This window comes from Lactuca saligna, chromosome 8 (assembly GCF_052625555.1).
Source record: "Lactuca saligna cultivar CGN05327 chromosome 8, ASM5262555v1, whole genome shotgun sequence".
In the NCBI taxonomy this organism is placed as follows: Eukaryota; Viridiplantae; Streptophyta; class Magnoliopsida; order Asterales; family Asteraceae; genus Lactuca; species Lactuca saligna.
The window spans coordinates 74,231,022-74,245,227 of NC_136424.1; the positions used below are offsets into that span (position 1 = coordinate 74,231,022).

At 37.1% G+C, this 14,206-nt stretch overlaps 1 protein-coding gene across 1 annotated transcript; it reads left to right on the forward strand.

Annotated features, from left to right (window-relative positions):
* The first annotated feature begins 987 nt into the window (after positions 1–987).
* LOC145009766 (uncharacterized) lies at positions 988–3,966 on the forward strand. The gene is made up of 3 exons (XM_078968399.1): positions 988–1,214; positions 3,204–3,362; positions 3,744–3,966. Exons 1-3 carry the CDS (start codon positions 988–990, stop codon positions 3,964–3,966), a joined length of 609 nt encoding a protein of 202 aa, XP_078824525.1.
* Positions 3,967–14,206: the final 10,240 nt, after the last annotated feature.

Genomic DNA, 14,206 nt, shown 5'->3' on the forward strand with positions numbered 1-14,206 from the left:
GTGCATAGGAGATGCTTCGTATCAAAAGCAGTTGATAGATCTCCAATGACCACAAAGGTACGAAATATTCTTGAATCTTTCAATATTCCAGTACATGCTTATAATTCTGACTTAGTATCCTTTGATGAAACTGCTACTTATTTTGATTCGATTGTGGTATCTGCTAGCAATGAGGCTAAGAAGCTGTTTATACAGTTGATAGAGACACAAAGGAAATTAGATTCGAAAATCACTAAGATAGATTGTTTAGAACTTCAAATAACTAATATCATGATTGATAGAGACAATTTGTCTAGTGATAATAAATTGTTATTAGCACAGAGGAACATTTACTGTAATGCTGCTAAAAGATTGTATGGAAAAATAACTGAACTTCATCATTCATGCGAAATCAGTAAATAACAACATAGAAAATTGCTGCCATTTTTAGCTTATGAAAGAGCTAGGGAAGATAACATTTCGTATGACTGTGAAAAGGAAATAGCTGACTTTAACAAAGTTCCAAATGATAAGTATAGATATGGAATAGTCAAAGTTGATGAATGTCTTGATTCAGATGATTTAGTTAACATTGTAAATGATACTTTGACTAAATCTGAACAAATTCACATTTTGAAAAAGGATGAGAATTCAACATCTGATTCCCAATCTACTTTTGTTGGTATTGAAGATAATTCTGACAATATTAGTGAAATTAGTGAGCTTGAAGATGTTGATTGTTCTCAGTTGTCTATTGTTAATGTTGCTTCGAATTCTAAAGGGAAAGAAAAAGTTAAGCATTTGATGGTTGAGAATGAAACTGATATACCCTAAAATTCGAAAGTTAGTGAAATGAACTTCGTGGATCTCAAAGATTACCAAACTGATGATAGTGATGATGAAGATGTTGAGAAAGTTTCGAAAGAAAAGGCATCCTCAAAGGAAGAATAAATTCCACGAATAGTTGTTGATCAAGTGTTTGGTGATACACAAAAGTTCGAAAAAGTAATGAATGAAAAAGATGAACATTATCTTGAAACTAACACAGTGGTTTATCCAAATTTCAAATGCACAGATGATGTCATTTTTCCAAATCAAGTTTTTGTAACTACAGGAAATTTTGAGAATATTAAACTAGAGTTAAAGAAGATGGTTGACGAGGATAATTCAAAAATAGCCGAGGAAGGTTTTTTCGCAAATCAAAACACAGTTGAAAACAACTTAACAAAGAATTCGTATGTTTTCAAAGACAAAAATCACAAAAACAATGGGTTGAAAAATCAAAAGTTGAAAAAGAGAAAATCATATGTGTTGAAAAAGAAAAACAAAAAGTTGTCAAATTAAACTCTAAGGAATTTAAAGATCAAATTGACAATTTTTTGAAGGAAAACAACATTTCAAAAAGACAAGCAAGAAAGAAAATGTTTTGGCAAAATATTGAGTCTCAAAAGATGTCTAAATTACAAACAAGGTCTTAAGTAAATAAGCAACCAAGATTTTTGAAAGTTACTGAAACGAACAAAACAATAGATTTTTCAAAAAGATCTAACTCAAATCAAAAAGTTTTTCAATGTCAACATTTTAAATCAAAAATTGATTCATCCTATGCTTACTCTTCTGTTACAAAACCCAAAGTTGATTTTGTACCTCAAAAGCAAATTTTTCCTAATTACACAAAGAAAGAAACTATGAGGATGTAGCGGGAAAAAGGAATGACTTCAAGAAAGAACATTGATCATTGGCTTGAAGGAAAAGAAAAAGCGAAGGGTAATGTTAGAGAACATTCGAAACTATCAAACACTTATGTTTCAGTTCCTTTAAATGATGAAGTAAACTTAATTGATAGTCTAAAAACCAAAGTTTGTGATTAGGTTAAAAGTTCTTCATTTCATTCGAAATTGAAATCTAATTTCCAAGGACCCAAAAAGCCTTGGGTACCTAAAATTTTCAATTGATTGCAGGTATTATGTGACGAGCAATATGATAACAAGTGGTACATTGATAGTGGTTGCTCTCGTCACATGACTGGGAAGTAGGAGAATTTAAGAGATTTTCGAAGTCTAAAAAATGTTGGAGTAGTAAAGTTTGGGAAAAATCAGAAGTGTCAAGTCAAGGGATATGGGAAGATCACAAATGGACAATTCACAGTGAATCGTGTTGCATATGTTGAAGGTCTTCAACATATGCAATTAGTGTTTCTTAACTTGTGGTGGACACTGGCAATCAAGTTCTCTTTAACGAAGAAGGAAGTGTTATTTCGAATGTTAACACAAAAGAAATATTACTGAAATCTAAAAGAAAAGGTGACATGTTCACTCTGGACATCAATCCAATTGTAGGCAAACCAGCAGTATGTCTTCTTTCGAAAGCTACATCTGATTTAAGCTGGTTATGGCATCGAAGACTTACCCATCTCAACTTTCGAAACATCAATAAACTTGTGGTACAATATCTGGTAAGAGGTTTACCTATACTTAAATTTGACAATGATTCTTTATGTGCAGCTTGTGAAGTTGGCAAGCAACATAAACAAGGTCATCCAATCACAATTGATTCGAAAATTGTTGCACCTATGGAGTTGTCACATATTGATTTGTGTGGTCCTTCGACTGTTTCAACTCTCAACAATAAACGGTACATTTTAGTTATTGTTGACGATTTTTCCAGATTTACGTGGGTTTATTTTCTCAGGCTCAAATATGAAGTTGCACAAATCATGATTTTTCCAGATTTACGTGGGTTTATTTTCCAGATTTACGTGGGTTTATTTACGTGTGAATTTTTAAATGGAGAGCTTGAAGAAACTATTATGTGGAACAACCTCCAGGTTTTATTAACGAAGAATATCCTAATCATGTTTATGTTTTAGATAAGGCGGTTTATGGTCTGAAACAAGCACCACGAGCATGGTATGCAACTCTTACATCATTTTTGAAACAATCTAAATTTAAACAAGGATCTGTTGATCCCACTTCATTTCGAAAGAAAGTGGGGAATCATCTTAGGCTTGTTCAAATTTATGTTGATGGTATTATTTTTGGCTCGACTGACCCTGCTTTGTCTAGAGAATTCGAAGATTTGATGAAAAACAAGTTTGAAATGAGCATGATGGGAAAAATCAATAATTTTCTTGGCTTGAATATTTGTCAAAACAGAGAAGGGATTTTCATTAATTAGGAAAAATATACGAAAAATATGCTAAAAAATTTTGGATTGACAAATAGCATGAAGCTTCGTGTACCAATGGCAACGGGCATAAAGCTAACACCATCGTTAGACAAACCTGCTATTGATATAACATTGTACATGAGCATGATTGGTTCCTTACTTTATCTTACAACAAGTAGACCTGATATCATGTTTTCTATGTGTAATTGTGCAAGGTATCAGTCTAATCCACGCGAACCACATCTAACTGCTGTAAAGAATATTTTTCGTTATCTTAAAGGAACAATTTCGTTAGGATTGTGGTATCCTTCGAAAACTGGATTCTTTGTTCAAGCATACTCAGATGTAGACTTGGGTGGCTGCAATATTGATCGAAAAAGCACAAGTGGAGGATGTCAATTTCTTGATGGCAAATTAGTCAGTTGGCAGTCGAAAGAGCAGACGTGTGTGTCAATTTCCATAGCTGAAGCAGAATATGTGGCTACTGCTGCTTGCACTTCGCAAATAATATGAATCCAAAGTCAATTACATGATTATGCTATTAATATGAAAAAGATTCCATTATATTGTGATTCTCAAAGTGTAATAAAAAATAGTCATAATCCTGTGCAGCATTCGAAGACTAAGCACATCGCTCTTCGTTATCATTTTATTAAAGATCACGTGGAGGATGGGAACATTGAAGTAAATTTTGTGAAAACAACTGATCAGTTAGCTGATATTTTCACGAAACCTTTGGATGAAAAGTCATTTGTGAGAATAATAGAAGGGCTTGGAATGATCGATGGAAATTTTGTTCCATGCGAAAAAGAAGAATGATAGGTGACAAAGAATGAATAAGAGGGTTGTATAAAACATAAAACAAAGTCATTCAGTATTCAGCAGCTACTGTTCATGGTCAACGCTTCGAATTCGCATGTTTGATACTTATTTTCAGCATTGAGTTAGTGGTTACTGTTCATAGTCAACGCTTAGAATGCTTCGAATTCGTATATTTATCACTCTTAAAGGAATGTCAAACATTCGTCTGTTTGCAACAAATTCAGTTTTCTTGTTAATTTTTCGAAAACTCAAAAATCCAAAAAGATTTTCTTTTGTTTTGTTTTTTATATTTTCGAAAAATAAAAAATCCAAAAATATTTTATTTTGTTTTGTCCTTTAATTTTTCGAAAAATCAAAAATCCAAAAGATTTTGTTTGGTTTTGTTTTGTTTTTTTATAGTTTCGAAAAATCAAAAATCCAAAAAGATTTTATTTTGTTATGTCTTTATTTTCGAAAAATTCGAAAACAACAAAAGTATTTTTACTTCTTTTTAGAATTTTATTGCAGATTATGATGATGGTTCAGAGGGGACAATGCAAGCAGTATAAGGGTTAGGTAAAAAAAATCGTATGAATCGATATGTTTCTCATTATTCGAACTAGTTAGGATGTCCCTAGAAGCATGCTGCTGCATGTTGTCCAAAGCCTCAATGACTAAATTTGTGTATACGAAAGCCTTAATGTAATTTTTCATACGAAATTTTTTTCCGAATCAGGCTTATATTCACATTAGTCTCTGAGCTACCTTACTCTTCTCAAACTGAGTAAAGAGTTTTCTGTTTGGTCCAATACATAACAGAGGTACTTTTCGTGTCTTAAACCAATCTTTTTCATCCATAATATTCTTACACAGTCACACACAAAGACGTATGTCTGAGAGGTCTATGATCAAACCCATCGAGACTTAGATATATAACAACACTGTGTTTATGATCTGACATCATGAGTCCGTGATGAAAGTGAAACCCAAACATCTTGAAAATTAAGGAATTGACGGGGAACATTGTTCCAGATATATAGGAAACTTTTGTTTTTGTACCAAGGTTCGAAACTCCAAATCATATTCATTTCGAATGAGTGGTCTTGATGAAACATTCGAAACCCACGATGTTTGTTACCCAACAAGATCCAATACACAAATTTTTTTCATGAATATGATTTCAGTGTGAGTTTCATTCGAATGTCCCAGATATGTTAAAAATTTTCAAAGCCAACTTGTCACTAACTACATTGGTCAAACAAGTAATTTCTGTTACACTTTATCACCTTATGTTTAGGTTGACATGTAACGAAATTTTGAACCTACCAACGAAGCATTCTCAAAAGAAGCCCTTTGATACTTATTAAAAATTATTCGATTGTACTTCACGGGAACATACACAAGCTGTTGATCATCTTTCTTGATGATTAACGAAGTGACCTTTGCCTGAGGTTTAACTGCCTTTGTGTCAAATTGTATTTTTGACATCACTACATTCCAAAAAAAATTATAATTGTTTCTTGTCTAACTTTCTTTGGAACACTGCACACACAAAATCCTTGAGGTTCTGAGTAATACCAACTCAGGCTGATGATTTCGAACATCTGGCATTTGACTTCGCTTTTAATCCCAAAAGTGAAAGAGCCTTGCTTCCATTCGAAGGATTCTGACGCTTACAATTCTCTTGAGGGGATAATTACAGGCTGTTTATCCTTGACGTATGGTATTCTGTCCGGTTTTATAGGTGAAATGACAACTACTTTTTGACGCATGGCTATCTTTCCGCAGTAATGGTCCGATTTTCAAGGTGCCACATCGGATATCATTAAATGCATCCCGCTTCAAATTCAAATCATTCAGGGTTACTTATAAAAGGGGGTTCAAGAGTACTTTATACGGTTACACGATCAAACTCAAAAATTCCCAAATTCTCTTTTATTCATCTTCTTCAAACCCTAACAACGGAAATTGCTGCTCACGTTGATCCTTCAATTGAAGATATATCCTCTGTTCCAGTTAAGACGATTCAATCTACCAATTATTATGTCAATGGTGAAATTTCTCAATGTCCAGAGGAATTCAAGATGCTTATTGTTGCTTTAAAACACTCTGTTTTATCCAAAGCAATGTTCAATTCCTTTTCTGTTACGATATCCTGGCTTTCTCAAGCAGGATCTACTGCCACGTATAACAAAGCCTCTGATTCGATTACTTTTCACCTGATCAATGACAAAAAGCTTAGGCTTTCCAAGAAACTATTTTGCCAGATTCTTGATATTCTGAATACCCCTCCTTTTGCTGAATTTCAATTTCCACAAATTATTCATATGTTTAATGAAATAGGACATAAGCCCCCATTGTAAAAAAAATAAGTGATTTTAAGAAGTCTAGACTTCCAAAAGTATGGAATTTCTTGTTTGGGATATTTCTGTGTTGTTTAACTGGAAGAACAGTTGGGTTAGACAAAGAAAGGATGGAGGTTTACGCCATGGTGGCAGGATTATACTATGATCTTCCAGCACATTACTCTACACAATTATGGAAGGAATTCCAAGAAGGTGTAGAACATACGAATGCTATTCATGGCATTTCGTGTGCTCGGTATTGGAGCCTTATTCTACCACATTTTTACAATAAGGAAGGCATCTTGGTTTTAAATGAAGAAGAGAAGGTTACTTTTCAAGCTTATCAATTTTCGAAGGAGGTTGTTGACGATGCCGATGAATTTCAACATGTTGCTCAGATTCCAGATGCGATGCTTAAAAGGGTGGATCCTAACAATCCTATTTTGGTTGCCTACCTGAAAACATTCGATTCATCTATTCCAACGGGAATTTTGTTGCCACGGGAAGCGAAGAAGTCAAAAAAGTTAAAGAAGGTTGCTCCTGCTTCACCTGAACAAAAGAAAAATGGTTCGAAATCCTCTAAATCTCCAAAGAAGCAGACTAAAAATGTTGAAGTGACAATTGATGAAACACATGTGATTGAGCCATTTGTGGAAGAGACTCAAGAGAATGTTATTATTCCTTCGAAAACTGGGATGTTTCGAAGAATCAAGATGAAATCTACTCACAAACGAAATTCATTATTACAAAAGCTGGTTTGCAAACCTCAAATTACTCACCAAGGAGTTTTAATTCGTGATGTACCTGTTCCTGTTTCTCCCGGTCCAAGAAACGAGTAGCAGAAGATATGGCAAAACACTTGTCCCAACCGAAGAAGAAGAAGACGAAGAAGACTCGAAAGCTTGTTTTATCTACTGAGTCTACATAAGAATATTAACGAATACCAGAAACTCCAAAGTTCACTCCTGTCGTTACAAGTTCCATTCCTGAGAAGAATGTTATCAAAACACCCGAAGTTTCGATTGCCAAGTCAATTTTTGAGGAGGTTCGAACTTCAGACATCCCTGCACACGTATCTGATATGGATGCAAATGTCAACATGGGTGAAGGAGGTTCGAAAGATGCAGATCAAGGTCCAATTATCTTTACTACTTTCGAATCATTTGTTATTGTTACACCTACATCAATAATTCCTCTCACATCAACCACTGTTTTGCCAACCTTTGAACATATCCTCAATCAACCATTCACTTCCATTTTTCCTTCTCAATCCACTGATACACCCAAACCATCTTCACCAACTGAAACTGATAATGAAGGGTTTGGCGGTACGTTCGAAAATCTAGAATTTAATGAAGATGAAGAAGAATTTCCTGATCACATGTTGATGACAATGAAGCAATACAAAATTCTTAATCAAAAGTTGAACTCAATCATTCAATCCCAAGCTGATCTTGGAGGAAGTTCATCTATTTCAAGTTTGGAGGTTGATTCCATGCTCAAGATGTTGGAATCAAGAGTAATCACCAAAGTTTCTGGAATGTTGAAAGCCGCAGAGTCTGCTATTTTAGAGAAGGTTGATTACACAGATCAGAATTCTGAGCTTCGTGTTAAAACTCTCAGATCAGATTTTATAGGAGAAGTTAAGAATCTGAAAAGCACAACAAAAGAACGTCATGTTCTTTTTGTTCAGGAGGTGAAGAAGGTGAAGGAGGACGTTAACTCACAAATTCATGAACTTCGTGAAGATATGAAAAAGGAAATTGTTTATGTTCAATATGATTATGTGTCCTTGCATCAGAAGGTCGATATCATTTGTGATGTTGTAACTTGTTTTGTCAAACTATATGAAGATTTGAGTCCTCAAATAAATCAAATCTCCAAATCCGCAAGTGAAAATTTTGAAGGTGTGATAAAGTTGCTAAAGGAATTGAAGGAGATCTCAACGAAACCGGTTTCCTCCCCGTTGTTTACTCCAGAATTTTTATCCCAGAAGTTTGTGCAGTTCGAAGCCATACTTAACAAGCAACTTGCTCCACTATTTCGCTTATCCAGTCTTCTTCCCTCAACTACTTCCCCTCCTGTTTTCACATGGGTGCAAGGGGGAGAAAGGAAGTCAGTAGAAGAAGAAGCGAAAGTGGTGGGCAAGGTATTCTCTTCAAACATCCCTTCTACTAAACCAGTGATAGTGTATGATGAACCAGTGACCTCAACAATCGTAACAACATTGCCAATCACAATAACAATTTCGAAAGGAATTGTAATTGGTAAACCTTTGGAATCTAGAGGAAGTAGTTCGAAGCCAAAAGAGGTAACTAAAAATTCTGCTTCGACAAACAAAGGAAAATCAATTCTTGTAGAAAAATCTAAAGAAGAAAAGAAGGATGAGGCTAAAGATGAGATTGAAATGCTTAGAATCGTTCAAAGTATAATGGCTTAGAGGGCTAATGATCCGAAGGGGATGGATAAAGGTGATCCAGCAAAACACGATAACTATGAAACAGTCGAAGCCAAGGTTGCTTTCAACCACATGTATACATTCGAAAAGAAGCCTAAGCAAAGTTATGTGATCACAAATTCTGATGTTTGCCAGTTGGATTTCCCTATAAACGAGATGATGTTATCATGCCTCAATTCAAAGCTGAAGGGAATTTCAAAGAAAAAGATGATGGGACTCATATGAAAATTCATTTTCATGCAGTACTTGGCAAAGCTCATGAGGATTTTAGTCACTGATCAAGATCAAGAAGGTGATAAGTATGAAAAAAGATGTGGTTTTTGAAAACACAGTCCAAAATATCAAGTATGTGGTTTCTAGGGCGAATGGAAAAATATGCGAATTCACGATTGCAGATTTTCCTATGATGAACTTGTATGACCTTATACAAGTGACATTGCTTTTGAAAGACAAATCTTTTTCTTTTCTTCAAAACACAAATCCAGACGAATTTAAACTTGGAGTTTCTCACATCAAGATCTTCATTGAGAATTACTATGAGTGGCTAGCTCTAAATGATGTGGAGTTGACAACTGCCAAGGGAATGGAGATAAATGCCCCAATGGCTCGTTCGAAGACACAGGCTGAGTTAAAGAAATATGCTGATGGAGAAATTTGTCTTAAGCCATTTGGGATAGTTTTTGCTGGAAAGGATAAAGCTGGAAAAGCGAAGCGGTTTTTATTCCAAGCTATCGAAGTGGAGAGATATCTACATCTTAATATACGAACTTGATTGTTCTTATGAACCACTGCAAGAAGAACAATGAAGGAGTTGAAGAAAATTATTTCTTGGTATACTGAGGTTCGAAGAGCTTTGCTATACTCCATTACACTTCTCACAAACTGAAGACTTCGACTTTGATTACAAAGGGGGAGATTGTAAGAGTCGAAATGTTGTAATGAGTCGAAGTCTGTCTTTAGTATCTTTGAACATTTTTGTAGTGTATTTTACTAGGGAATAATATTCGAAGCATCATGTTTAGTCCTTAGTATATTTTTTGTATGCTTTCATCTCCTATAAATAGGCGTAGTTACTAGTGTCTTAGTAACGAAGTCTTTATAGAAATTTCACTTGTACTCTGTAAAACTAAAAAAGCGTAATAGAGCCAAACAGATCATATTTACATCGGTGTTCAAATCTTTCAATCATACTTTGAATTTACATTCTAATTCAATCAATACTCGATTCTTTGTCTCATAAGGATCCTTTGAATCCTTCAGGAAGGTGGATCATATTGCTAGTTCTTGTCATTTGGGATCAGATGTGGGTTATGCACCATGTTTTAAGTAGGGTCAATCCCATGAATGGATTGCCACGGAGGTTGCGCTAGCCACACGCGATGAGTTACCACGACATCATTGGGTGTGTCACTGATTGATTGTTCGTCGAGTTTAGGGGTCGGACCTTAGCTATTCAGACAGATGATGGGATGGTCGAGGTAACCCAAGAGCAGGAGATTGATATGGATCACTTGGGGGAGAGAGAACCAGAGCATGTGCGGACAGTTGAGAGTCTTACGAAGAGATCCAAGACTTCAGATCAGCGATTGAGGGGCCAGAAGGGTCGGGGTTAGTGCAAAACGTACGAGAAGCAGCACTATGGGGTTTGTCGTTTAGGGGCATGGGCTGCAACAAGTGTGGAAGGGTTGGCTACGTCAGTCAGGATTGTCCTTCGGGGAAAGCCTGTTATGTTTTCGCTGCAATCAAGTGCGCCACAAGAAGGCTGACTGTCCGATGTTGACGGATGGAGCAGTGAGTGAACTTGCTCTGGTTTCTTTGAGGATCTCTGATGGTCATGAGGATAGGGTAGGAGCCCCAACTGGGAGGAGCCGAGTATTGTAATGTTATTCAGGGAAGACCAAAGTTCCATCAGGTACTATTGTGGGTATGTAATCTTTTGCTTTCTTCTTGGTTATTATCAGAATTTATATTTCTTTGGAATTTTGCTTTGGTTTAGGTAGGCATTAACTCTGGTTTGGTTCTCTGCTATTGTTTGGGTCATATAATCAAGAATTTCTATATGCTATTATGCATGCCAAGAGTCGTTAGTGGGTTGTATCTTGCTGATCGGGTTTCTGTTTGTTTCGTTATGTTCCGGTTCTTTGATGGGTCAATTCAGGGATATCGATCGGAAAGTCTGTGGTCGGATTAGAGGGATAGTTCTCTGAGGAAGTTAGATTTTAGTTGTGTTATCATTTGATTAGGTGGGATAGGTGGTCATCTATGGAAGAACCTTCGGGTTCAATCACTACCGTGGCTAAGGAAGGAGCAGTAGCAAGAAGATGGTGGTGTCAGTCGCATGAGTTTGGTTAGTCACTAGAAGTGCCACGGGAAGTTATTTATCGCAAGGGTTGTGGTCTTTGTCATCAGCATAAAGGACTTAAGGATTTGGGTGTTGTATCATGGGAAGTGATTGGTGTTGTCAGACTTGTTGCGATTTCGAGGAGTGTTCATATGGATTTCAAGAGTTGTGCGGTCATTGAGTTTGACTATTAATGGAACACTAGTACTGTTAAGTGCATGTCATAGTCGGTCCATGTATATGAAGATAAGGTGGCTTGGGAATCCATCAAGTCTGATGGGATAAGAGAGCTTCGACGAATCCAAGTAGGGGTTGGGGGGGGGGGGAGAGAGAATCGTTCATGATTCTGGGAGTTGGATTGGGTGTGAAACTAGGGTAAGTTTCGCATCCCATTCAGTAAGAGAGACGACCCTAGTGGCTGTCAAGATTGAAGTTGTGTAAGTTGGGAGTTCAGGAAGCTTCCAATAGCTGGTCAGCGTATTCTTTATAGCAAGCTTGTGGATGGATTCAGGTTGAGGGTTGTGTTAGAGCCTCGCTGCCTATTCTCGTTTGATGAAGGCTTTAGGGTTCGAAGCATGACGCGAACACCTGATTGGAATTCAGTAGGATATGGGTTCGACTTAGGATAATTTGGGTTGAGATGGTTCGAATAAGGTAATACCATGGTTGGTTAGAAGTATTGTAAAACTGAGATGAGATCGTAGCCTTCACCAGTTTGAGATAGCCTATTGTTGAGGTGGTCATGAGTATAAAGGAGGATTAGTTTGTGGCTTGGATAAGACGTACAAGAGTGTCAGAGTGCATTTATTTGTTTTAGGTTGATGGCCATTGGGGTCTAAGGCGGATTCGGGCCTGTGTAGCTCTAGATGGGTGGGACCCATGGGGAGGCCCGCTCCATGGTATAGTTTGGGTGGGACCTGTGGGTGAGGGCTGTGTGTATATGGTAATGCAGGTGGGACTTGATAGAGACTATTGGGTCAAGGTATTGGATCTTGGTTTGCATGATTGAGTGTGTGGTCAGTGGGTGAAATAGAAGGATGTTTAGACTAGGATATCCTTGTCAGTTGGACTCTTGGGAACCTGGTGGCTAGACCGGGTGCGAGACTAGTAGTCTCAACGATAGTTTGAGAATCTTTATATCCTGGTTTAATGAGAGGTTGCCATGAATCAGAAGGTTTCGGGTGAAATACAAGTGTAGATCCTTGGATCTCGGGTTATGAGGTAGGCACCGAGTTGGTTCTTGGTCGAAACACGCATTGGAATCGTGGGTGCTTATGTGCAAGGTCTTCATTTCAGTAGGATATGAATTAACGAATTTTTTTTGACAAGGGTATCAGTGGAAGTGTTAAGGGTTAAGGAATGTTCTTAGTTTTGATGGTAGAGCAGGCTCTTGTGATTGTGTTTTGGATTGATTCTACATGTGTGGAAGTAAGGCAAGTATGGAATTTAGGGATCTTTGCAATGGTGTGTTGGTTCGACAGTTAAAGGAATCAACATCTGGTTCAACACTAGAAGGTTTATCTCGCATTGTTCATTAATTTCATGTAATTGTTATCCACAGGATGAGCCTTCTCTTGAAGGAATATCTAATCCCTTTGGTCAAGTGAAAAGTTGTCTATAACAATGTATGGTATGTGATTCTATTTTCAAGTGGGAACCTCACATAATCAGAAGCTGAATAGTAAGTTGGAAGGCTAATGGAATGGAATCAGCCATGGTTCAGTACGAGCAGTATGCTGAGTAGTCACTCTTTAAGTTGAGAAAGGATTTGGTATTCTTCGGATTTTGGGAGCTTTGTTCAGGTTGGGTTTGGTTGCCTTTGGGAAGGCTGTTGTATGCTTGGGGTTGTTTTTGAGTTACTTAGGTCGTCTGGCATGTTTGGGATGGTAAGGAATGATTTTGAGGACGAAATCTAATTTATTTGGGGGAGAGTTGTAAAATCTGTCTCCATGGATGAATCGAATCAGGGTTTCAGAGGGTCGAAAGGTTAAAATTTGGTGAAAAGGGGGTCCTCAAGACATGAGGCATGGAGGCTTACAACATGAGGAGGGTCGTATGAAGATTTCTTCTGGAACTGAGCTCACAATATGAGCAATAAGAGCTCATGACTTGAGGATGGTTGTAGGCCAAGCGCATGAAGCTTTAGGTTTCACACGTATTTAAGCCCCCTTATCTCAATTTTAGGGTTCATTTCTCAGCCCCCACCTTCCCCTAACTTAGAAAACCCTAACCCTAATCCATCTTGGTGATTTTGGATCCATTTTAATGTTTTTGTGGCTAGAAGACGAAGATGAAGAGTTTCTATAGTATTGGTTCAGCAAGGAGGTGTCATCATCATCATCTTGTGCACGTTTTGGACCATTGTAAGTATCAAAGATCCACTCTTTATGAACTCAAATTTCTAAGTCTAAGTTATAAGCTCCTTTTTGCATGTTTGGGTGGGATTGCTTGCATAGGGTCCAAAAAGTTGGCAACTTTATGGATCATTGACTCATTCTTTTCGTTATAGTCTTTAGGTCTGAGTTTTGGTGAAGTTTAGGACTCCAAGTTTGAGTCTATATATCATTTTCCCCACTTTTGGTTTAATAAGAGTTTGAGCCATGCATTATACATGCATGACTAAAAAGCTTCAATTTTGATCATATTTTGAGTAAAGGAAGATCCCCTGGAAAGTCCTAAGCTATGGTTGAAAGGATTAAGAGCTTAATGTCTTAAGCTGGTCTATTGAGATCTCATAACTTGGGGTTTAGGACCTTCACATCGTGAGAATGTTGGACATCCTGTCTTTTTTTGTTCAAACTAGGTCACAATGTGACTCAAGGATGGGTCACGACGTGAATGAGTCAGGAATCTTCTCAATGGATTTAGTTGACTCACTGAGTCGGGACTGGATTGAGTTGACCCACACGACGTGACCATGGTCTGGTCACCACATGAGAACTCCTTGTGGATTATGGACTGTAGTTTTTTGGTCCTTTGGATTGTTGGTTTGGGCCTAGGATTTCAGGCAAATTAGGCAAAGGGTAAAAAGGTCTTTCACCCTAGTTTGGATAGTTAGTGTGGGTTAGATACGATTATTGATGGATGATTATTTTGTTGATTGATAGTGTGAGG